Source organism: Tyto alba, unplaced genomic scaffold (assembly GCF_018691265.1).
Source record: "Tyto alba isolate M040663 unplaced genomic scaffold, T.alba_DEE_v4.0 Super-Scaffold_26, whole genome shotgun sequence".
Taxonomy (NCBI): domain Eukaryota; kingdom Metazoa; phylum Chordata; class Aves; order Strigiformes; family Tytonidae; genus Tyto; species Tyto alba.
Window position 1 is genome coordinate 10,080,379 of NW_024881300.1, and position 26,865 is coordinate 10,107,243.

At 38.0% G+C, this 26,865-nt stretch overlaps 2 protein-coding genes across 3 annotated transcripts in view; both read right to left on the minus strand.

Moving 5' to 3' along the window:
* Positions 1–695, minus strand: part of LOC104366381 (protein C19orf12 homolog) — a 28,040-nt gene extending 27,345 nt beyond the window's left edge. Inside the window, exon 1 of the mRNA XM_032987149.2 lies at positions 625–695. The gene's annotated coding sequence lies outside the window, so the exon portion shown is untranslated. The remainder of the gene's footprint in view (positions 1–624) is intronic.
* A 247-nt stretch (positions 696–942) lies between these two features.
* Positions 943–26,763, minus strand: LOC104363556 (uncharacterized protein F13E9.13, mitochondrial). Of its 2 annotated transcripts, XM_042797374.1 has the most exons (7): positions 26,467–26,763; positions 25,188–25,270; positions 17,806–17,986; positions 10,049–10,199; positions 7,794–7,921; positions 1,583–1,678; positions 943–1,303 (listed from the first exon to the last, which is right to left on the minus strand). In XM_042797374.1, the coding sequence occupies exons 1-7, from the start codon at positions 26,588–26,590 to the stop codon at positions 1,188–1,190; spliced, it is 879 nt and encodes a 292-aa protein (XP_042653308.1). In that variant the 5' UTR covers positions 26,591–26,763; the 3' UTR covers positions 943–1,187. The 2 variants fall into 2 exon arrangements, with proteins under 2 accessions (XP_042653308.1, XP_042653309.1); XM_042797375.1 differs by having other exon boundaries at positions 943–1,678.
* Between the last annotated feature and the right edge of the window lie 102 nt (positions 26,764–26,865).

Sequence of the window (26,865 nt, forward strand, 5' to 3'; positions counted from 1 at the left end):
GATTTTTATGCATTGAAACTTTGTCAGTGTATTTAGAAGGAAAAGGAAGAAAAGCAGAAGAATGCCAAGATTGTCACGGGGTCTGAAGAATCTCTTTTCCAGGTCAGCACACCAAAGACATTTCACTGCTTTGATAGGAATCATGTGGGAGACAGATTAGTCCAGAAAAAAGAAACGTGAGAAGACTTGATCTCATGCTGTGATGTTCTGGAATCTCCATTATGTTAATGAAACTAGATTTCTTGAAAATCTTTTTGCCTTTGGAAGGAGGATGTATCTTTTGTTCAGAAAAGAATGGGCACTCTGCCAGCTGACACAAAAAATGTGTTTATATACTTGCTTTGATATCTACAATATAACTTTCATTAGCATCAGCAGAAACCTGATGCATAGATGTCAATGAAAGAGAGAGATCCCAGAGGACAAACTTGGCTCCCAGTCCCAAGGAGTGAAAACATATGCCCACATTTTATACAGCCACGATATAACAGATATTATTTGGGTTATTTTAAACTTCCTTAGAGCTAAAAGATCAAATTCAAGGGGAATCTCTTACAACATACACAGTGAGACTGTCATATTTTTCTTCCACATTTTACAGGAAAAATGAAAATCTGTGTTTACCTGTCAGCTTTGGTAGAAAGGTTTCCATCATAATTACACTTTGTTTATTGGAAGGAACCTGGCAGTTTTTAACAGCACAAATACTAGTTTGGAGAAGTACAAAGCTGTAGGAGCTTGCTGAAAAATAACAATAAACCTTTATTAAAATTTCCAATTTTTGCAAAAATATTTTGACTAAGTTCCAACTCTACTTAAAATGTAATTAAATATTTACATTTGTTCTCTAATAAGTATTGTATGTAAATCAATTTCCCAAATATCTTAAATTTTTGTATGGTATACAATTACTACATTTTTGTAATAAATGCACAATTCTAATGAAAAAATAATGACCTTGAACTTTAATAGAGCCCTTCATTTGAGATGAAAGTGCTGTACATTCATTCATTTATTATGTCTTACGACCCCTGTGTGATGTACGTACTATTATCATCATTTTACAGATGGGAAAACTGAAAGGCTAATTAACTTGTTCAATTTACAATACTCTTAGCTGTAAACTTCAGGCATCCTATTGTACTCATAGGCAAAACAAAACTCAGCTCACCTGTGATGAATATTTACTACAAATTCTTAAATTCCATAAGCATTTTACTTATAGGAGAGAAGATATTACACAAGTCTTTGGAGAGTTGGTTTTGTATTGATGATAGCTTTGAGTGCCACAGAACTGTGCTGCCTAGGAACAAACATCAGAGCACCAGTTTATTGTAAAGTGTCATCATGTTTCCCAGCTAGCTACGGAGATGATGTGCGTTTTCATTTAATGTTATTAGCCATTCAAGCACACATTTGTGCTTTAATTCTGTACTATATATGATACTTCACTTACACACACAAAAAAATACTGTTTGCTGACAAACTCATTCTCTCAGTTTACTTATGTGTTCCATAAATTTCTTTACTCGGTCAGGATCAACACCATTTGCCCAATAACCTTCTTTCTTGAAATACGAACCAATTATTAGAGCATTTGCATCCAAGTAATTCTTCACATTCTCGAGGGTCACTCCAGACCCAATCATCACAGGGATCTTCACAGCATGTTTAACCTCTGAAGAGAAGAAAACCAAAATTAGGGTTAAGTCCCATCCTTGAAAATCTATCAAGACTCTAATTTGCACAGTTTTTCAACAATAAAAAAAGGTGAACACCAAGAAACCCATGATCACAGTACTTCTTACTTCTAGTATAGAATGAAACAACTTCTCTAGAAAAAAAAACACCTTTAGCTCTGAACAGCTGTTAAGAAAAATCTCACCTTTATTGAATTTTTGCATTTTGTTTTATGAAATGCCACAGAAGAATATTCCTGACCGCATATCAGAGGATGGTTTCAGTGCTACAGAAGATATGAAAGTTGGGTCTTGGTACCATACCTGTACCCCTCTTTATTCTCAAGGAACATGATTTAAGCAAGATTAAGTTGAACTGACTAGCAGAGAATGTTCTGCATTTTACTACATTCCCTCAAATCCACTTTTATTCCACACCCCTGTTAAGGAAATATGGTAGATGCAGGAAGCTTTTGCACAGCAGGACCAGACCGTTTTACTTACCATGACTGTTACCATCATGCTTAGAGGCTCTGTTGTGTTTGAGGTACTACACATACATGGAAAGGAGCTATCGTTTACTACTGTGTTGCAGTAGCACCCTGTATAGATTCCAGGCAAACCAGGTCCATTGCCTTGAAAAGGATTTACTGATGGTCACCATGTGGGCTGCCACCTAACTATGTTCTCGATTTCCCTCACCTTAAGATGTATATAATCACCTCCCCCAATCTTTCCATGAAGTAATCAAAACAGAGACACAAGAATAAGATGCCATTCTTAGTTCCTTTAATTGGAAGCTCAGATTCTTTTTTGCAAGTCTGGTGAGATGGTTACAGTGGCAGAACTATTCAGTAGAGCTGTGCTCATGACAATTCTTCAGTCATCAATTTAAATCACAATAGTGGTAGTTGGACTCTTGTGTATTTCTATCAGGTCTCCTTGCTGAATTTATGTTTTGTTGACAACCACTAGAAGATCTTCAGCAAAGAAACAAGAGGGGCCTTATTCACAGGGAATGGAAAAGGAACATGATCTCTGCTTCATGATGGATTTCAGGGACTTGGAAGTAGGAAAGCAAGTGGTGGTCATATAGGCTATATTGATAGATCCAGCTAGTTTACCAGAAAGCAAAAGATAGTACTGATAAAGACCACTTATCTTTCTAGGAATGGCAATGGAACAAAAAAGCCAATTATTTTTTCTATATACAGTATGTGTTACTTAATTATCTGACCCTTTACCTGGTTCCAAAAGGAAAAATGGACAAAACACCAAGACAGGGCTCAAAATATTACAGATCGGCTTCATCCCTCATGCACAGGAGTGGATTTCAGTCCATGGTTCAGGTGATCACATTCACTGTGAAATGCATGCATTCTGACAGACCTGCCTGTGGAGAAGCTCATCTATGGCTCAGTTACCATAGTTCACATTTTTTAGAATAAAAACAAAAGAGGATGGTTGTTTTGACCATTAAAAGGTTCCCCATGGATAAATAAAAGGTTACCAGAGTATTTTCTGCAGAACTTGGGTCAATACTAGCTCTGGAAAAAAATAAAATTAAAAATCCCTGTTCAAGAATTACTAAGCATCCTTCTCATCCTTTCATTTCAAACTGACCATCCTAAGAGTCACTCATAAGACTGGATGCTTTATCCCTTACTTAGAGAAATGTTGTAAGGCATTATTTCTGACCTTTAAAAACACATAAATTGCTTTAATTGGTGATAAGCTGATGTAAGATGGTTAGAGCTTGAACTAACTAGGGAAAGCATATATGCAACATATAAAAGTCTGCTTCAAAACACTGTTTGTTAAAATGAAGTTTCATCAGAAGACTAACTTATTAATTATGCTTCAGGGAAGACTAATTATGTATCACCTTCCTACTTCACCAAAGAAAGGGGATCAATTAAAATGCTCTTGAATCTCTTTTTAGGTCACATGCCCTACCATTTTTCTTACAAACATTTTAACACAAAAATAAAACCATTCCACACAGTCCTTATGGAAAATTTTAAACAAATCAGATGGATCATGCATCTATGATTAAAACCATAGTTATTTCTCTGCATAGTTTATATTCTTATAGCCATCCTGCTTACAGCAACAAAATAATTAATTTTTAGTTATTTATAGCATTACTGAAATCCTATTCTAGAAAAATCAGAATCTTATTTATATAGTATCTATACACTCTTAGAAATATCATATCTGCTTTACATAGATACCAATGCATAATTAAGGTGCTACGACTGACCGCAGATCTGCGCAACAGTACTTTATTGTATTCCCAGAGGAACTGCGTTCCAAGTCAATATTTGTTTTTACAACAAGTGTGTAAAGCACATTAGCAGGGAGTTGTTTTGTAATTATTTCGCATCAGCAGGAAAAGTGAAGAGCCAAATAATTAAATAGAGCATGATCACACGGGTGTAAGACAATAGTTTAGCCCTATTATGCAAAGATTAAAAACCAGTGAAACCTGAGACTGCTGTGAAACTACAAGAAACCCCAAAGCTTTCCAAAGTAGCAAGGTAACCAACTCCTGCCACAATCCATAAATGACACATACAGTCCACACACATCTCCTGTGCTGGAGATACATTCAGCTTGACAATGTGAAGAACGACAGTGGGAGTGCTTGGTCTGCAATGAGACTGGGTTACCTAATTAAGTATGCTATAGATGCTACTTTTAAGTAATTTCCAAGCACATCAAGGCCTCAAGTTGATTGGTAGAAGGTGGCTTGTCTATTAGCTGTCTCAATATAAATTCTAACTTGTAAAAGAAACTAAAGCAACAGCAGTGATATATGCTTTTGCATGGCAATGTTCAGTCACTGTCAAGATGTCTTTAAACACAGATCTTTGCTTTAAATCTCTCAGCTTTCTTGGCTTTCTTCTTCCAATTTTATCTTTTTTGACACAAAGAGAAAAGGAGACAATTTTGTGATGTTACAGTAACAAGATCCTAAAGTTTACACAACTTGCACATTTCTCTATTTCAATAAACTGTAACTAGAGGGCACTGTGCTCTTTCTTCTGACAGTACATCTGCAGACATGTCTTCAATAAAATCAAAAGAAATAGTGCTTGGTTGCAAAGCACAATGAAAGCATTTGAACTATGGTATGCACAAGTTACATGAAATAAAGGCCAAATGCTCCTAGCTTGAAAACAATGGCAAAGAGCAGTGCAAAAATAAGCACTACTGTGCCAATAACTTGCTCAACTACTCTTCAACAGCTTTTTCATATGCAGTAATCACTGTACCGTACACAACACTATGTTTATGGTAATGTTCCACTGTAACACATTTTAGTTTTTTAATTCAAAGGACCTTTTCTCTGTCATTAAATCTAGGATTTACAAAAAGTACTGATAAGAGACTCACATCTCCCATTTATTTCTGAGGGTACTGTGAAGGCAGCAGCCTCTATTTTGACCTAAACATACCATCTAAAAGTGAGAGGGTGAATCAGTCTTGATGCCCCTTTTATGAACAATAACTAAGGAGGTGACAGTCACAGCCAGCTGTCGGGTTTCATTACACATTTTCCACTTGTTACTCAGCTGAGGCCATTTGCTTTGTTCACACAGATAACTAAGTAGCCATTATATAAGGCTTTGGTCACTTAAAATACAGCCTGGATGTGAAGCGGGTATTTCAGCAGTTATACCCAAAGAGAAAACTTGATAGATTCACTCTCCAACCAAAGAATGTTTCACAGTGTGGCAAACTGGAAGAAAATTCTATAACCTCTTAAATGAAAATATGGTTTATTAAATAATTGTAATTCAAAATGCTCAGCTATAATTCCTGCTCCATAACAACCTGAAGTCTGATTTTTAGACCTTGTACTCCATCAACCACTGGTGACCTGGTATGCCCAGGGAGCCCTGGAGCAAAGCCTGCCAGCCTCTGCGAGGAGCAATGCTGATGGTTGCCTACAAGAAGGCAGTGACACAAATTACAAACAAAACCCTACCAAACAGAGTTCTATGGCTTGACAGGGAAACACTCATTTCCCACACCCCATCACAAATTAGTCAATTCAACACAAAGACACAAAAGCAAAAACACTTCTATATTACTGTACAATAAAGCTGAAAAAAAGACATGACAAAAATCTCATCTGTCTTTCAAGAGATGCTTTGCAGTGTGATGAAAGGTGCCCAATTGTGTGTATCATCATAATACAGCACTTCCAGGGCTGCATAAATTCGTGAAATGCAAAATTTCACTCACATCAACACAACTTTGTAGACTGTAGATCTGATTCCTTTTAAGAATCTGCTGACACAGATATGCCTAATTTGTCATTTCCTTATATCCTGGAATATTGATTTTTAAGTTCTTCTCTTAACTGTCTTAAGCCAATATTCTTCTTATTCTTCTATCTTATTAGGATGTTATTATGCTAACATCCAAAATGCTGTGACCTAAGTAAAATATACCCATGATCTGCAGACTCTTGCTTCCATAGCGCAAATAGAAACACAAAATTAATGTATGTACTTCATTTCAGCTGCTAAGTCTGGTTCATTTTGTTCTTTGGACAGAGAAAGAGAACAAGACAGAGACTGACATGTTTGTTCACATGAAAGAAAAGCAGAAGCCATAGTGCTGTCTGCTTGGAGTCCTGTGAGAAAAAAAAACCTGTGGGCTTAGAGGTCAGGTTTTGCCCTCTGATGCAGGAAATCAATGGAGGTTGCACGTGCATATCTGAAAGAAGAATTTAATCTAGGATTTTGCCCTAAGATTTATCAAATCTTTTTTTTTTTTTTCATTACTCAATCTGCATTAGAAGTGATGGGGACATTAGTTGCAGGCAGGGATGGAGCTTTAGATTAATGAAATTTTGCAGTTACTAAAATATGCCTAGTTTTTAGGGTCACCTGTTTCATGTATAATTTCTAGTTTACTATACTAAAAGACTCAAATAATTCAAGATCTCAGTGTTCATACCAAGTCATCATTTTCTTTTTAACACTGGTGATAGAAGCAGTCATTTCTAACATTTTTTGGCAAAAAGTTTAATATGTGTGTAATAAGAACCCATTTTGACAAGTTCAGGATTCCTTTTAAATGCTGTTAGGCACATATGATATAGATAAAACCCTGAAAACACTGAATTACTTGATGTTATTTCAAAAGATGTTTGGGGTCCAGGTGACTATAGCAAGTAAAGTATGTTCTTCACCCTGATCAGCTAACGTGAGTTGAATACAATACACTCTGCACTGGAGCTTCAAAACATGCTAAGTTAAAGCATGTCAGCAAAAGTAAAACCTTAAAAACCCCAACACATTCTATTTTATGTAGTGAGACACTCAAATTCAAGCCATTAATCTAAATTAAAATTAGTGATGAAAATGAAATGCCCCCATGATAGAACCTTAATTCTAGCATGGAAGCAATCCAATTTAAAGAAGACAACCCAGACTTATGCCGATATAAAAGTAGGAAGAATCACGTAACACTCTTGCAAAGGACAGAACTCATAGGTCAAATGACATTCCCTTGATAAAAAGTCCACACCATTTAAAAATTATTTTGCTGTAATATCTTTCTATGTACCCATTAACCTGTATTCATTCTCAAAATCTTGTAAGCAGTACTTTCTCTGGTATTACTGTTTGGAATGTTGCCTATCAAAATGCCCCTTTTCTTGCAGCACTTCCATTTTTATTGTGAAAGGCAAAAATGCTTAACTCTTCAATGGAAAGATTTATAGTTAGTTTTCTAATAAGGCTATAAAGTAGATTTTTCTTATATTAAAACTTTTTAGAAATGGAGGTATTTTTTTTTTACATAATTTTACATACTTTTTTTAATTTAAGCCTCGGCATCATTCAGCACTGTAAAATCTTGAAATAATTTTCATTTTTGTCTTGCCAAATTGTTGTTTAGAAACATATGACAATCAATCTGAATAGCACCGCAATGACTTTGCTTCTGCTGTATCAAATAAAACCCTATAGTGAGGTTTCTTTTCCTTCCTTTTTTTTTTTCCCCCAAGGAACAGTGGATATATAGATTTCTTTCCACATTAATCCAGAAACTGATTCACTGCCTGTTGTCCGACCTTCGTATGACAGCTCTCACCTTTCAGCTCCTGAGGATCTGCAGGCAATCCAGTAGCTGTGCCAGTCAGTACAACCCCATCAGCCAGGAAGAGCTCAGCAGCCAAAGCGGTCTCGGCCACGCTGACATCTGCCGTCAGAGCGTGAGCACTGTAAACAGCAGGAATGTACCCTGTGGTTACTGTCGGCACACACATTTGTTATCCATCTTGTTGAATGCTTAGACTGCATATCTTCATCCTCCCCACTGTCAGAACAACCAAAGGCAGGCTTGGTGAGAGAGGGTAAGTGTCCTGTTTTAAATTGGGAAGTAACATTACAATACGAGCAAGCGGAAAAAACTCAACCTTTTCCATCAGGGAACCATAATTGATCCGTCTATTGCTCTGGGTCTCCTGTCTCTGAAGAGTGATTGCTAAGTATGAACTACCAAGTGTCAATTGAGACAGCTGCTTACATGTTGAGCACCTGTATTTCAGAAATGTTGAGCACACGCAGCTCTCTGACTTCAAGTGGGAGTTGTGGATGTGCAGTCATTCATAAATCAGATTTTCTTGCCTAGAACAGAATTAACACCCTCCACTTCATTTCACAAAGTCCAACTAACAGAAAGTATAGTTATTACCTATGATATAATCACAGGAATCACCTTACACAGCAGTTAAAAACATCAATTACCTGCAACCTAGCTTTTCAACAGCAGTCTTTAACATATGGGTGATGCACTTTGTGTGAAACCTACAGCAATAGCAGCTTTTCATTTAAATGGCTCTAAACTTCAAAAGAATTCCAGCCATTGCTGGTTCAACACCTGACATCGTTGTTTCTAGATTTCCATTTAAGTAGAAAACAATGGCTATGGCCAACATGTTGCACTGATGAGTGGTGATGGAGCCAACCTCCTTCCTGGATCAGCCTGGATGGACAACGGGCCTGGAGGGGGCTGTGTTCTGGCCATATTCAGAGTGCAGTGCGTGCCACTCACAGCAATGGATGCAAAAGGAAGTATGCTAACTCCCTTTCTGCAGTTGGACACAGGCAGGCCTAAGTACCTAATAGATGCAATGAGGTTGAAATGGGGCTTAAGAGTAGTAGGCACCCTAAACAGCAAGCAGACTGCAAAAATAGTTTCTCCCCATTTAAAGAACAGGAAGCTAGCAGCTCTCAGCAGCAGGCACATTTTGCTACATTAAAAAACTCAACCAACAAGTCCTTTAACATTTCCTTCTTATATTATAAATCTGCCTGAAACAAAAACCTCTTTTCCTTTCTTAAAAAGCAAACCCTTTGAACAACAGGAAGTATAATCCAAATATCAATTCATCATTGTCAAGAAAAAAAAAAAATCACGACTCAATTTTTTACAAAAAAGTCTAATGCAATGTATTTTTATTTCTATACATACATACTATATACATATATAAAGAAATCATTAGAAAGAAAACACTCTGAAAGAATCTTAAAAGCTTCATTTGACCATGCTGGATTGTTTCCTTTCTATTTTGAAATTTATTACCTGTTTATTAGGTATTTAAGATCTTCCGACTTGGTTATTCTCATTATTACCCACATACTACACACAAACATTTTAATTAGGTTATTTAGCATGTATAATACATAACACTTGAGCAGTTCTTCTGGGGAAAAAAAACTCCAAAGAGTGACATCTAAATAGCTGAAAGTACCATGTGACAGTTATGATAAAGTATCAGCCGAAAAGAAACTGGATTCATCTGTCATAAGTTCCTTCTGTTTGATAATCATAGAACAAAATCTGTACATAGACAGCACTGATTTAAGTAGAAGAAACTAGTATTATTGGCAGGAAAGACAAAAAAGAGAATAGCTTTTTAAAATGCCAAAATATTATGATTTGGATGCTTTTATATGGCAACTGCTTGCATAACTAAAAATAACCTTGGATGCCTAGCCTCCAGAAACAAAATTTCTTTACACATATAGGCATGCACACAAGTATACAAAATCTCGCCTAAAATTAGATAAAAAAATTTTACAGTCTGCATTTATACATATTGGAGGTTAAACAACTGCAAACTTCACAGATGCAGCAACCTGCAGCTTACAGGTGCAAATTTATTTTTAAACATATCCCCTAATAGCACTGCAAGACCTTGCTTGAACAATAAAGTTCTCACTATATCATCAAGCTTCCTGACACTAAATAGGCATTAAAAAAAAAAAAAAAAATCAGAAAGTGGAGAAAAATATAAGATCATTACTACATTCATATTTACATAAAATATTGCTTGTATTTACCTATGTTTCTTTTTAATGTCAGCGAAAATCTGAATGTTCTCTGCTCCAACTTGTTTTCTGTATCGTAGCAGATTACCTGCACAGGCATTTATAATCCCTTCATCAGCAACATGAGAAAACACAAATCCTTCAGCCCGTATGAAATCAAGACCTGAAAAAAAAAAAAAAATAGCAATATCTTAGTTAAAGCTGAAGTCTGAAAAACAGAAATACTAAAAACAAACAAAACCCCACCTTACTGTCCCTCTTATTTGATCCCAACACAAGTTGTTCCACATGCTCTAGGACTAACCAACCTTGCTTTTCCACATATTTAAGTTTTACATTCTTTATTTTCACCCATATTCTCTCCAACTTCTTTCCATCTTACTAACTTCAACTCCTGTCTCTCCTACAGAACCCACCAGTTTTCCCCCTATCCCCATGCTTCCCTTCTCTTTCTCAGTCCCCAACAGTTTGTTTCTGTGTGGCTCAGAACAGGCGGCTGCACACCCTGCCCTGCCTCCTGCCATGATGTGCCAGTGAGCATGTGCCAGAGGAGCAGGTAGGTGAAAACACAGCTCCTTTGTCCTAGCAATATGTCTTCTCTCCAAAAAGGATCATTACTTTGGGTCTCTTACCTTTTTCCAGACACTCTTTCATTGTATTACTTATTTTCCAACATCTATTCTCCTGTTAAATATGCCTGAAGTTGGCCACCAGATCAAAAAGCAACAAGGACACAGACACACAGAGGAATAGCATTAAGACTTCTTTCTTTAGGAAATTAGGCAAGAAAACACAGCCTGCAACAGATAACGTACAACCTGTCTAATTCTCCATCTGAATGTAGAAAAACACAGCACCACATCGACAAATTATTTCTAGAGCTGTGCCGAAGGTACAAAAAGATAAGGTTTGAGAAGAGTGAAACATTTTCCACTCTACTCTGAACTTACTCTGACCATCAACTGAACCATGTCTTAGCAACATGGTTTCTACCACATTAATTCATTATTTTCACTGGGAAAGTTTTGTGGGATGGATACTTAAGAGGAAGACTATGAATAGCAATGACTTAACACAGGTCATTCATCTACTCTCAGGGACCCCCTACACAGTCTTGAAATATCTCTGTGTTGAAACACTGAAGCCTTGGGCCATGATGTAATAACTCCACAGCCATGAGGCACAAGATTGAATTCTGAATCCCTTATTGTATTCCCCTCTTCTCTCCCATCCTTCATAGCCTTGAGGTTTATTTCACCTGTCACTTAACATACGTGTAAAAAACTCTGCACTCATCTTGTGCAGCTTCTGCTGTTTTTCCAGTTTGCTTTAGAGGTCTCTTCCAAGCCCTTCTCAAGCTCCACTGCTGCTCCAACTTTGGAGTCAGCTGCCTGTTTAATTAGAGCAGACATCATACCAATGAAGCCAATGTATGTGAAAGCAGCCATCAAAAATGCAATCCCACCCAGCAGAGAACTGCTTAGGCAACAGAGGCCTCACCTTAGCACATTTCAAATATAAACATAAATGATGTTTAAAATGTATTTACCAAATGACAAAGTGTCTGTTTATTTTAAAATTTCAGTTTCATTCCAAAAGCCCTGAAGTTGCAGAAACAGAAGCTTATGCCTGATTGAGAAGAGCCTGTATTGCTTAGCAACACAGACTCCAGCTAAGAAGAAACATTACAGATGGATGCCAAATCAAATGCAAGCTGTCCTGTGCCTTGAGATTAGTGGTTGAAAAGCATGGACTATTCTCAGGATCCAAAGACAATAGCGTGCCACGAGTATAGTTACAGGTGCTAGTAGACATTGAGTAATAAACACAGAACAAAGCTAGATTGAGATTTCTGCATCCAGTAACAAAAACTACAGTTTCTATTTAAATTACCCGAGTTTACAGGACAATTCAGAGTTAAATAAGAAAAATTACTTCTCTAATCATAAGACTATCAATGAGTCTAGAGATATGTTACATTTTCACAGCAATTACAATGTCTAACTCAGGACCAGGGCTATTCATTGTCACTGACTGCATGTTGTTTGCTGATGCTTGGTTTGTGTTTCCTTAACTTAGTAATTTAAGACATTCTGCTAAACGTTAGGATTGTACTTAGTTTAACAAGGCTGCACTCTATATCAGGGTTTTTGGGGGCTATGAAAATACAAATTTTAACCAAGTGTAATAGGTGCAGGCACCAAATCATTACCCTTCTGTTTTATGAGGCCATAATCAGATTCCGCTAATGAATTCATTTTTATGCTCGTAAAATTGTAAGAATGATACTATTGCTTACTTTCACATTTGGCAAGTTGAAAAGTAATAACCGTTGAATAGTTAATAGGAAGTCCCATTTCTGACTTATGGGAACAAAAAAATTTTGTAATCTCACTGCAAAACAAGAACAGGAAACTTCCCGTGAAACCTAATAAACAGAACTTCAATAGTATATTAAGAACATGGAATCAAGCAACCAGCAGCTGCAGGGCCTGCTCAAGGAACTAGACCTTGTCTCTTTTTCAAAAGTTAGTGTTACTCCACTTACTTTAATCTTACTTAAACAGTTTTACCTAAACAGATGTGGAAGTCTATCAATTGTAGAGGAAAGTTTTATTTTTTACCTTCTTTACCATGATAATTTATGATTAAAAGAAAAAAAATGACAGACTGAAACACTTCTTTTGCTGGGTGAGAAAACACTGCAAGACTGAGTTGATGGAGGAAATAATAATTTTACTTTATTCATCTTAAATGCTGCAAATGTGCATATCACTGCATTTTAACACCTCAGAACAGTGAATTGGATACAACCATTGCAAAGCCTTTTCTCAGGGATGTTCCTTCCTTCAGTTATAAAGTCAGAAGAAGCTGGGAGCTAGGATTTACTGCTTTCACAGAAATGAGGTCTGCCCTCTGCAAGGCAGCAGCTCCTGGTTGATGCTGAATTTTGGACTTCAAGCAAACATCTTTGCTGTTACACAAAGGCAAGATGCTGCAGGTAACTTTACTGGTGGTACCTTGTTTTATATGCGCAGTAAATCCTGGCTCCCAGCTCTTCTTGCCTTCCTAATTCAAAAAGAATTTGAATGACTCATTTTGTCCTGAAAATGAAAACTCAGAGGAGTATTGACTTCACCTTCTATTGATGCTAGAGGCATACAATCTCCGTGCTGTGAAGACCTTACACTACTCGGGACACTGTCTTGCAGCAGCTCCTTCCATTCTCAGCATGAATTGCAGGCCTGGGAAAAGCACCTCCAGCAGAGCCCTCAGTGCTCACTGCCTTGCTCCACAGGATTTGCAGATGCTCCCAAGGCAATACCCCTGCTGCAGTTCTCGGTTTAGCTGCCTCCCCACCACCACAGCATTAATATGTTGGCAGTTAGAAAGAATAACAAAAAAGCAGTATACAATTATTCCCAATTCTATACCACCTTAAACAGTACCATCGGCTATAGAGCAAGTGAATTCCTGTGGAAGATATCTCTGCTCATGGGTGAGGTGAAGAAACGGTCTCAGACAGCAAAGCTGTATTTATAAAAGACATGGAGATATCTTAGTACCTGGGATATCTTCTGATATGAAGCCCCACTTAATTAGCTACCAACTGTGTCATTATCATTGACGAAGACTAATTCAGAATGGGATTTTGATAATGTGATCCTTAAAGGGAAAATGGGCAGTTTCACGGTCAGGTGGAGAGGCAGTTGGACTAGATGATTATTTTAAGTCCCTTCCAACTAAACTATTCCTCCATTCTAAATTTATGAGGTGAGAGAAGATAAACCTAAAAACTGAGCCCTGATTCATGATAAGTGTAACACAGGCTCATCCAGGTGTAGGGAAGCTGCACTTAACAGTAGACCCTACAGTCCTTGCTCCCAGGCACCGAGACTGAAGCTCTGGCCAGAACACAAGAGCATAAATTGCCTCTGGCCCATACGCCTGGGCTTTCCACCCTGTGGTGTCAAGATACATCAGGGAGGAGTACCTGGAATATCAGAAGTGTTCCTGTACAACATACAGAGATACAGCTATGGGGACTATTTTATGACTCGAAGATCAGCAGATGGCCAGGTCAATATTCCGCAATGGCAATCTCTCCTGAAATCCTTTTTCTCATCATTAACTTTCTCTTTATTAGATTAATGATGGGCCAGTTATTTATTTCTTCTCAGTCACTGATACATGTTGGTAACGGAGAGCATGAAGAATGTGCAAAATAATAAAGGGAGTATCACCAGCATATACTCCCTGTATTATAAAGGCTCTGCATCTCCTCTGCAAATACCTACACTGATAGATTAGAGCCAAGCAGAACATCTCATTAATGTGAGAAAAAAACGCAAATAGCAGTTGAGGGCTTTTAGGCAATTCCTTTAGACACAACAGTCCCCTCTAATATCTATAGTGCTTCAAATAATTAGCAAACTTTCTATAAAAGAAAAGCCATGTAATTTGGAAGTAGATCAACAACAAACAACTTAAGTACATGAAATTAACACATGGTTAACTTCAGGAAGCAAAACACACTGATAAATAAGGAAGGAAAAACCAAACACTATGCCTAAATCTGACCCAGACTTAGCGAATGTATTGTGGACTTTCCTGAACACTGAAAAATGATAACCAGTAATATTTGCTAAACAAAAATAAATAAGGAAGCATTTGTATTTCTATCTCCTCTACAAATGCTCATAGAACCTGTTTATATACATCATTCTGTTTCAACTTCAAGAAGATGAAGTTAATTAAATCAGAAACTACAAACAGGAAATTATACACCTCTAAAAAACACATGGTACACCTGTTAATAATGAACCAACTGAACAGTAACCCTAGCAAACAAATTTTGACTCACTTCTCTACAAAGAGCATTTTAGGAAAGAAGGAAGAGAACAAAGTCTTTGGAAGATGTCATTAAAATGAACTATTAAGGTAGGTTGTTTTTCTGAGAATAAGTATTTGAGATTAAGATGGCTTCCAGTCAAAACTATAAATACAAAACTACTATTCTTTATTGTCTCTATGTTGTGAGGTCTACAGTTCCTTAGGGACATCACTGTACTTTAAATTAAAATGCCTACATTAGAAGAGTATAAAAATTGAACAGCAGAAAACTTCAATATTAAGGAAGGGTGTGACATGAATCTCATCCACTATTTGTATATATAACGACACTAATTTTTGAGTGGACTAACATTTCCATACCTGCCCTTAGGAACAGAGGGAAATCTGGCAGATTTCAACATGGTCATTTTTTGAAGTCAAAAAAATCAAAGCAAAAGAAAACAAAGAAAGCAAAAGATCAGACACAGTGACGCAGGTTTGTGGGGCAGGTGGAGGGGGAACACGAGCCCTGCAGCGAGGCCCATGGCAGGAGGAAGACATGGCCTGCAGGATGGATGCCCTCGGGCAACCACCTCCTTCAACCTGCTGTGGTGGACCTGTCCCTACACTGAACCAAGAACATTCAGCACTGGCTAACATTCTGCAATAACCTTTTGGAGCTGGGAGGATGTTTGCAACAACTGTTTTGGCTCAATAGTTGTTTTTTGATAACATTAGGAACTGTTTGTTTCTGCCAGAAGAGTGAAGACAGAGCAGTTCCCTTTTTCCTCAAGATCCCCCACTATTTTCCTACCACTGTCCCATACCTTTGCTGAAATACCCAGTGCAACCACACTTTTGCTGTCATTCCTTCCCTTAGGTACCTAATTGAATAAATAAATGTTTCCTAAAGAACCAAAATAAATTAAATAAAAATTCTCAACCTTTTCAGATGCCTCATCCCTTGATTTATTACTGTTATTTTCAGATTTATCCAATACCTTGTCAAAATGCTAGGAAAATTCAGTAATTTAATCTGTTACTATTTGGCTACCCACAACATATTTATTAGCATAACCACATGTTGTTGATGTTGAGCTCCTTCTAGTCACACTGTAAACCTGCTGACTTGTTTCCCCCTTTATAAAATAAAATCATTACCTTCACCTAGAGACCATTTATGATTTCCCTGGGCAGTTCTCTTCAGAATGGTTATTTCTACTAAAGATAGGAGTTTCCACAGGGAAAAGGAAATTACTACATAGTAGCAGGAGATGCTATATATGCTTTTTAGCTAAAACACCTTCAGCAAGTATTTTTTTGTAGTGAAAGCGAGAAAGGGATTGCTTTATTAATAGCCACTTATTAAAATTGTATTGATATTAAAGTCACTACTAAGCTGCTACAGAAAAACTACTCAAAGATTTGCTACCTACAAAGCAGGACACACTTTGCTATGGTTTTGCTTAAAGTGATTTTCTTTTCGTTTTGCTTTTCCTGTTCAGTGAACTTGAGACAATAATTTTTAGAGAAGTGCAATGAAATGCATTAAACACAAGCCCTTCCTAGCTGGTGTTCTCCAGTTACAGAGCAAATAGTGCAGAACAGTAGTAGAACTGAGCAAAACCCAAACCCTCGAGGAATTCTCTCCCTCATTAATAATTGCTGAGAAGTAAGAGAAATACATCGTTCCCACACGATACCTCTTATTTAGTGATTAATTTTGCTCCTCGAAGGATGCATAACTCACAGTTTGACTGTTAAGTTCTAAAAATATGTAAATATTTCTGCAAATGCCTATGTACTTCAAGTATCCTACATGAATATAATCCCTAAAAACTAAAACTGGATTATGTTGGCATTTTTATTTCAGGTTTTCATATAGGTTCTACTGCAGCAATAAAAATCAGGTGTCAGTTTGTCAAGTAGCTAGATACCTTGAAAATGGCAGCTTCTGATTTTAAGGCACTCAAAAACAATCTGCTCAAAACATATCTACTGACAAGAATTCTCCCAAGAAAAAGGGAATTTAAGACTTTTAGAATATATTCAACATAATTAAAACTGCCACTGCAGGTAAGTTAGCCTACATTACTCTACCTGAAGTATGTTTTCAATTAACATCTTTGCATTCTTATGAAATTCTGCCCGTTTATAAAATTTGTGCATTCAACAATGTGCAACCTTACTGTAATCACATATGCAATTTAGGCAAAAACCAGCATTAACCTTCAATTTATGAAGTATTTAGGAAGTGTAAGTCTTACATATTAAACCAGCTTCCATCTTTAAATCATGAAATGTTACACACGAAAAACTAAAATTGCTTCAGCAAGCAGTAGGAGCAGGAAGGTTAGCAAGTGAAGGATTCATGCAATAAAGATAGATTAATTTATATTTAATTCCCCCAAATGCAATTTAATTTTAAGTAGTATGTCTAGCTGTACACTCAATTTTTTGTTATTATATAAAAAGCTTCATTCCATCCATTCATTAAAAAAAGGCAATGAAAACTTAGTTTTAATGGATAACAGTAGTAGCAACAACATATAATTAGATGCTGAAACAGGATGCTTAACCACAGTGGGTTAAATTGATCCTCAAATATAATTTAACTGAAGTAAATAGAGTTACACCAAAGGTGGCTTTTTGACATGAGTAGGTTTAAACTAATCATTATATTTAGACAGGTTTCACCTAGAAAGCTGCGGCAGTGGCCTTGGGATTTTTAGCTGCCTCCAACTGAAGCAGTGAGCCAGTATCATCTATTATAATCAAGAAGGCATCTTTCTCAAAATCTAATTTCTGCTTTTTCAGGGTACAGTGAGCTTTTCATGTCTCATTTTTCATGGTATCTATGTTAGTACAATGCACAATTTGCAAAGAGTAAATGCCATAGCAAACAACAGTAATAACTGATGAGTCATTTCTGTTACCTGCAGCAAGAGCAACTGCTATTGCCTGTTGATTTGCAGCGCACAGGATCTGGACACCCAGCGTGAGATGGGGGCAGGTCTGTCTCACTGCCGCACTAACGACTGTCATTGCTGCAGTTACTTCAGGCCCAGGACACACCGTGTAAGGAAGATCATGCATGTTTTCTACTATTAAGCCATCCTGTGGAGATTATAAAGAAATATGATTAAACTGCAAAAAAATGAATTTAAAAAACATGGCTAGTTTACCATTATGCTGTTTTGTATTAAGACACATGAGTTTAAAGGTTTTCCTTCAAAGGAAGGATTATCTACTGTAAATTGTGTTGATGCATAAAACCACTTATAAAAGAGCTTTCATCAACAGCATGGTATTTGCAGGGAAATCATGAAGATAAATAAATGTGATTTTAATTATACATTCATCAATTTGGTTTCCTCTGATCCATCCTAAAATGTGAACTATATGCGAATGAGTTAAATCTTATACCCCATTAAAAATAGTGCAAAGTCAAACTTCAATTATCCAAGTGGAATATAGGATATTGAGTATGTTTGGATAACAGAGGATTTAAAGATAATAAAAGCAATTTTCAATTCAATTAATGTCAGAAAATAAGTGTTATTTTGGATAAATAAAGGAATTTTTTGTTTGACTATTATTGTGCCTGTTTGCAGTGTGCCTAATACCATAGTATTAGCTACTGATATTTCTCCCATTCCAAATTCAGAATATTGCTATTTATTATCTACTATACTTCTCACTCCACATGGACATAATCTTAGCAAACAATGGAGTGATGATAAAATACTCTGCTGATGTAATTTATACGACTTATTGAAAACCTTTGTACATTATCTGGTACCTTGCACTTTTCCAGTCATTGTATAGTATATATCAGAAAGTTTTCAACAACTGCAATTCATATATAATTTTGTCAAGGACTAATAATAAGAGTAAAAGTACTGCCTTGAAACATATTTCAAGCCTGATGTTTTGCATTTGCAGTGAGAACGTTAAAAGCTAGAAATTTCTCACCTGCTTCAATCTAAAAATACAAAAAGTTTAATAGAAAAATTAATTGTATATATAGAAAATAAATGCCATTCTCTCTTGAGCTTTATCACACATCTTAATCCTTTAAAATGAGAGCTTTACATTTCAAAGATATTGTGACGGAACCAGAATAGAAATAAGAACAATTGGGGAAAAAAAAATACAACTAGAGATTAAACAAAGAAGTTTGGTTAATAATAATGTAGACAATCAGGAAGGGGGAAAAAAGATTTCTTTTTTAAAAAACTTCCACATGTAAAGCTTCCTTAATCTTTGTTGTAGTGTAGAAGCCCTTTTGGCAGTAAAAGATAAGACAGTATATGAAATGCAGTCAGCATTTAATGGCTGAATTAAAGGCTAAGATACAGACATCATAAATGAACACCTAACATGGAGGATGAGGAAAACTGAGGATGGAAATAATGCAGTAGAACAATATGATCAGTCCAAGCACATGACCCACATACATTCAGTGCACCAGGGTACATCTGCCTTTACCAAATGACTTACAGCTGAGTATTTAAATACACAAAATACATGCTACTTTAAAAACAAAGGGACACAACCTATTAATGGAAAAAATGATCTACTATTATGAGCACCCAACATTAGTCCTACTCACTATTTGGTGCCATTCACCAGCATATTTCATTACAGAATTCCAGTCCAAGAAAACCTCAACTAAGTAAAGGAAAATCAAATATGACTACTAACAAAAACATCTGTCCTTGATTTTATTTCTACATCTAATTCAATGTATAATTTAACATCCACACTTCTCTAGCTGTGATGGGAGATAGTCATATTACAAAGATGACAACGAGTCCTCAGAAAACCCACAGAATTTTCAGAAATTAAAAAAAAAAAAAAACAAAACCACCAGCTTTTAAGTCAGTTTCTCAGAATGAGGTCAGGACTGTTCCAATAAACCTGAACTGAACAAATGGTCCTGTATCTCTGGCACAACTACTGAAGCCTTTGTGGTACCAACAGAAAGAGAGATCCCTTAGCCCTTTGCCCTCTCGAAACATATTAGGTCAGTCCAAGCAAGAATGCAAAGTTGGTCAGTAGTAGTATGTGGCAAAAGGATTAATGTATAACTTTAGTATTTTAACAAAACAAAACTCAAAAAATGCAATGAACCCTCAAAACCAAGTAATTCCTTGAGGCTACAAAACCTGGAAGCCCTTGGTCCTTGGCTCAAGAATGCTCTCATCGGCAGACTTCACAAAAACCTGGATATCTGGGAAGCTCCAAGCTTCCCAGCAAGGGCAAAGAGCAAGGATCTGCAAACCAGAAGCCCCAGGCTTTCAGGCAGTCAAGAATCAACCTCAATAGGATGCACAGGAAGAAAGCAAAGAGGAAAATTTTTCACAATAAGAACAATCAGTCATTGGAATAATCTCCCCCTGGGAAGTGGTGAATTCCCAAATATTGAACACTTATAAGATTCCACTGGACAGGGTGCTGGACCATTACATCTAGACTGTGCTTTTGCCAAGAAAGCTTGGACCAGGTGATCCTGGAGGTCCCTTTCAACCTGGTATTCTATAAAAGACACCTGGGAATGGGGCTTCAGAAGCTCAGCTCCTGAAGAGCCATGCTAGCAGCCAAAAAAGCAGAATGGGCTAGCAGAGTTCCACAGGAATTCCACAATGAAAGCAAGCTTTCTGTGAGTTGCTACTACTTTGACAGCTCAGGATTTGCATAAAGCAAATTATTCCATTAGATACATTAATGATTTAATTCATTTAAAAATGAATTAAAAAATCTAGCCATACTACTGTGCATAAAAAGCATCTGATTGAATCCTAGTTCAAAAAGCAGGCATATGAGAGGACTAACATTTATCTTTTTCCTTAAACTGACTATATTCACTTTTCAGCAGTTGTCTCTTCCTTTGGCCTTGAGGTCCACAGTTACAGTGAATATTTTTGGTATTACTTTAATATTGTGTTATTCTTTTGGAACCATCCGATAGACTATGTTCTTTTGCATATTATATTTTGTTTAATTAAAAAAGAACAACATATGTTCTGCAGTACAGAAAGCTGAATTACAGATGCATTAACTCAAAGCTTTCTTTCATATTTTATACAAAAATATAACACCACAGATTTCTGTGTTTACTGAATTGATATGTATATAAACCAGACTTCAGTACTATCAGACAGCTAATTAAAATGGTGGAAAGAAAACAGTTATGCTAAATTAAAGTTCTTGGAACTTAAGCTTATAGTTTAGAAGTCTATGGGAACAGCTACTGTATTATACCCTGCAAAGCAGAATTTCTTTGGATAGTACGAGAGAAAACTCTAGCAAATACCTTTTGTGTTCCTTTTCCATTGAATATTAAGATGATTTAAGTGTTGTTTATGTATAATAGCCTTATTAAAAGTAATTCTCAAACAATATAGTTCCTTTTTATTTTGAATGACTTCTGAAGTGCTACGTATGTGCGAAGTGCCTCTTGTATCACAGTTAGCTACTGGAAAATAGGTCATTTAAATAGCTCTCTGATTATATAGAAAAATAATTTTCTTAGCTTTATTCCACTTATAGAAATGACCTCTTAAAACACTTCAGCCACATGCACACATATCACAGCAGAAAAGACTCAAAAATAGTCACAACACTATAAACCACAACAGGTAGAACAATCATACAAGCTTTAACTCAGCATCTACCTAATGTAGTTTACCTAGAGCAACTTTAACCCTAGTGTTTCCCCTAACAGAAAGGTGTTACCTACAAATGCATACATACTAATACAAACGTTTGCAGACTTAAAACAACTAGTCTTCCCTACAGGAGAAAAGGGGGGTTTTGTACCATATCCATTATTATATAGTCTCAAGTATGCACTAACACAATTACAGCCTTTCCCACCACCACCATCAAGTGCACCTTACAAAGGAAATCAGGTGCCTTTCTATAGCATTGATTGGCTGTGTCTAGGCACAGCTTCCTAGCAATTCCTTTAGAAACTCTACCTCCTGAGCAAGAGTTTACTGCCTTAATATAGGTAAGTAGATATCTTATGTTCTCCCGCATATACCATGTGAGGTGTGTCTGCTATTTTATTCTACTGTAATATACCTATGAGTTGAAAGGTTAACCTCTGTAATCCAATAATTATTGATAACTACCCACTTGTTTCTATGTAGAAATACTAGTTTATTCTGTCTTAACTGTTATTAAACTCTAAGCAATTTGAATTCCAACTATCGTTGTAGTTATGAGTAGTAGACTTAAAACTTTTCATTTATTAAAAACATCAATATAATCCAGCTCCTAACCACTCCCCTTCCAGGTAGAGAGACAGAAGGAGGATCAGAATAGCAATGAATGCATCTCCAGAGACAGCACTGTTAAAAGAAGCAAACCTAAGATTTTGTGTGTCAAGAAGCAACATAGTATATGCAACTCAATGTAGCTTATAATTTGCGGATTTATTTTTTTTTAAAGAAAGAGTTTTACTTATGCATCTCTAACTGTCTTTAATGTCAGAGACTCAAGTAGCTACAGCTACATAAGAGTAACTAGTAGTAAAGTGATCTATATCAATGAAATTACAGGGAATTTGCACCCTATTCTGTGGCTACAAAGTAAGCATCACCCAGGCTGAACAGAATGAATAAAAGTTAACCTGAATAGGTATTTTGCCTTTTTCTTAAACAAAAGCAGATACAAATTGAAGGGATTATAATGCCTCATGGCTTGCTGCTTATAAAACCTTGTCTAGGGAATGTCACTGTTTAGCAACACACAAGTACAAAGCATATACATTTTGAGCACAGATGGCTTCCTATCTGAGCACTCGTTTTCATTACTGTGCTCTAATATCATAAAACTTTTATATTTATTATGTTAAGCTGCTAATGTGCCAAACAAGTATAGCATTCTGAATACACTAGGATTTACTTCCATGTGCAATGCATTTCAGGTGAGTAAGACCATACACTTTATATTTAAATGTTAACACCACTTCAAGCAACTTGAGACAAGATGTAAACACCTAGTAGCAGCAAGATGGTTACATATCTTCTTAAAGGCTACTGTAGGCAGCATTTGAAAATAACTGTCAGTAGAAACATCCATGGAAAAAACCTTTCAGTTTCTAGTTCTTCTTCCACAAGAAAAACAAGAGAGCTTAATGGTTCACTCTGAGTACTGAGGTGGAAACCCAAATATATTCCCACTACAGAAGCAGGAGAGTTAGTGTGGAAGAGTGGTGACCTCTGTGCAAAAGACAGAAAGCTCCTGAAGTATCTAGTATGGAAACTTGCATTTCTCTTAAAGTACCAGGAAAAACTAAACAAGTGAATTGCAGAAAGTGTTAGGCAACCATACTGATATTTATGGAAGCTCTCCTGGTTATCTCTGACCTTTGTGGCAGATATATTAATAAAGGATTTGTTTGTCATGTTGATATAGCACTATTGTGTATAGACATCTAGAATGAAGATCAGTGTGGAATGTATACTGATAGACTCATGACTTCTACATGAAACAGACTAAGCATAACTTGAAGCCCTGAATTTGTCCAAATGTGTAGAGAAATGACTGCATTAACCTTGTCTGTCTACCTGAGAGGTAGGTTTAAAAACATATTCAAGTTCAGAGACTGCAATGTAATAGGAGAAAAGGTAAACCAGTTAGACCTGGAATAGCAGAATTTATTACAACTGTTGAAAAGAGAAGGCATAAAAAAACAAATTAAAATGTTGTCCTAGTACTGATTTTAAAGCTTGTCTTACAACTGTTGCAGCTTTGTGCATGTCAGCAGTGAAAGTAACCATTTCTGTACTCTCCCTCACCTTTAGGTACACTTGGCATTTTCTCCCTGCTGGTAAAAGTTTCAGTGTGTAATTAGCATGTAGGGGAAACAGATAAACAAGCACTGAAATGTGGGGCAATGGCTTTACCAGTTACAGATCACTTGTGTAAACACTTCCTCTAACACAGGAAGACACATACTAGTACTTGCCACACTTCTGATGTAGATCAAATCAGGTTATACCTCATGTTGATACTGTAACCGTAAAGACAAAATATAAAGTCACAGTATAGAATACCGAGCTATTGCACACCTGTTCCTTCAAGAAGCGTGAAAAGGAAGAACACTTACTCATTCTGTAGAACTTACAATTAGAGAATATTCTAACTGGGTGGACATCTTGCACATGCTCATCTGGTTCATAGGCACTGAAGCCCGCCTATGTAAACATAATTCTTCCACATTGCTGTTTATCCTTTCAGCAATTCTGTTCTCAGGATTCTTTCCTAATTTAGACTTGCTAGCACTCTGCCCATAACCTACTTTGTGTGACCTGTCTTGAATTTTGACCTCGGTCTTCTATACTTTAGACGAAACTCTTACTTGCAATTTTATTCAGTCTGTAAAGTATCACTTGAATTTATGCCACTAAAAGGTTTCAACTGGCTTGTTATTAAAGTTTTGCAGCTCACAGCAGTGACTGCTTGTTCATTTAAGACATTTTCAAACCTTGGACGTTAGGACACCACCTTACTGTGCCAGAAAATATACATAATACTGTAGGCAGGTCAAAGGAAAAGCATATCAACACCTGACAACAAGGTGCAATGAAATGTTTAAAACATATCTGACCTTTCAAAAGGACATACACCCTGTTAAAATCTACTGACCTATGAAGATTACTACACCACTTTATGTCCAACGGCAATACAGTCAGTAGTAGCTGCCTCTTCTTGCCTCCGGCTGAGACTGGCCTTTTTTGGGCCTTCTCCTCTAGATGCGCAAAGCAGGCATGCTTGCTGCCAGGGGGCTAGGATAGAAGGGTTAAAGAGGATAGAAAAGGGCCTAAGGTTTTCATTTTTTTTTTGGTCCCTGAATAATCTGCGCTGTTTTGGTCCAAAGACAAATGTGGGGCGATCATGCACCCTATAAGTGACTGACGTATGCTAGCAGTGCCTCAGCTGTACACATGGCATTCCTCCATGACGTCAAGAAACTAGAGCGTTGTACTGAGCTAAAAATACAGTGGCTTGTCAGGCTGGATGATGAAGCATTCTACAGCCAGGTATCTAGAATGCCAGCAACCATCTGTTGCAATCAGTTTTCCTTTTTTGTTTTTCCCTTAAATTGATTTGATTCTTATTTTAGGTTTTGTAATCTAGAAGGCCTATGTACTATTTGAAATAAAAGATGTGAATTTAGGCATCTTCCTAAATCGTGTGTTTTAAGATCTTTTGAGGAATTATAGACTCAATTTAAAATATCAGCTATGCAGAAGCAGCTTTGTGTAAATGCTGCCATAGGAAGAAGGAAACCAAAACTTACAACTCCAGCACCCTTGTAAGTTTCTGCCTCTTGACAAGCTTGATCAATGATCTGGGTCAATGGAAGAGAACTTCTTGGTGTCCCTGCAAGAATAATGCTGCTTACCCCAGGGCATGTGCAAACCAAAACCACATACAGTAACAGCTTTCAGGTAGGATAACTATAGGGACTAGCATACTGGAATACAGAGAAACAGGGCAAACTTGCTAAAAGACTCCTGTATCTCCCTGTGACATGCCCTAGTGGCATCTCTTACCTTAGCTGAACTTGACAAATCTGCTGTAACCATTCAACTCCTGAATCTAATTCACAGACTTGAGGAATATCTGCTATAATCTCTTACTGCACCAGGTCTGATCTCAGCTTGTTATTTCTGTCCTTATTATAGCTTATCTTGCATTAGTGATGCTCCACACAATACAACCTATGGCAAAAGTGACCTCCAGGTCTGCAGAATACCGTTGCTAAACACCAGCCAATTTAAAATTAGTTAAAGCTACCTTAAACTCTAACCTGCAAGGTTGATTGTGTCTGATCTGCAGTATGAGTGCTTCATGGCAGAAACGAACATGCATGGATTTTGCTGGAGTTCAAAGACTTTCCCCAAAGATCAACTCCAAAGTCTTTTCTGATACTTGAGCTCCTACAGCCAGGCACTGAGTCTGAAAGGGGGACTGTGAAGAGCCCTTTGCCAACTTTGTTAGATGGTCTGATTTCACAGCATGGGGAAAGCCGGCCACAGTGCCAGCAGGCAGCTTCTGGGAAAATGTGGAGCACAGCGAGCTGCGGGCACCAGCCTGCCGAGGGGAAGGTCAGCTGCTGTAATCAGCTCTGCTTGCTCTGAGCCCCTGCAAAGGTGGATGGGGAGGTCGGGGTGGAACAAACCCTGCCTGTTGCCTGAGCTTCTTGTTGCCTCTCATTACACGAGAGAGCTCTATCCAACACCTATTCTGTCCCGGCGCTCGTTTGAGTAATTTCCTAACCATTGCCTCTTACAGCGCGGCAGTAGAGAGTTCATCAAGACCAAACCCTTGTTGTCTCAGCCTAGCTCCCTGCGTGGAAGTGTTTCCTGCCTCTTTTATCTCCAGAAAGGGGAGATGCCCAAAGCTGAGGCATCTCATGAGGGCCCCGCAGCGGCGGCTAACGTGGCAGGCTTGCCGGGGAGCGGGCTCTGCTCCGGGGGCCGCAGCAGGGCTAACGGGGGACGCCGACGAGAGCGCGACGCGGGCTGCCGACGGGGGGTGGGGGGGTGGCGGGCAGCGCCGGGGCCGCCGCTTACCTGGCAGCGCTCCTACGTGCACCACCGCGACGACCGCCGCCTTCAGCCGCCCGCAGAGCCCGGGAAACCGCATATCCTGCGGGGGGGGGGGAACCGGGGAGGAGATCAGGGCCGGGCCGGCCATGGCGGCAGCCCGCCTCCCGCCGCGGACAGGCCGAGGCCGAGGCCGGGCCCGGGCCCATTCCCGCTCGCGGGTGGGTCGGGCCGGGTCCCTCAGCTCACCCCCCCCGCCAGCCCCGCCGAATCCACCTGCAGTGGCCGCGCGCGCGCTGCCTCTGCCGCTTCCGCGGCGGCGGCCCCGCCCCCGGCCCCGCCCCGGCCCCGCCCCGCCGCCCCCGGCGCGGGATCCCGCGCCCCGCGGCGCCCCGCGCCGCTCCCCCCAGGCTCCGCCGCGCGGCC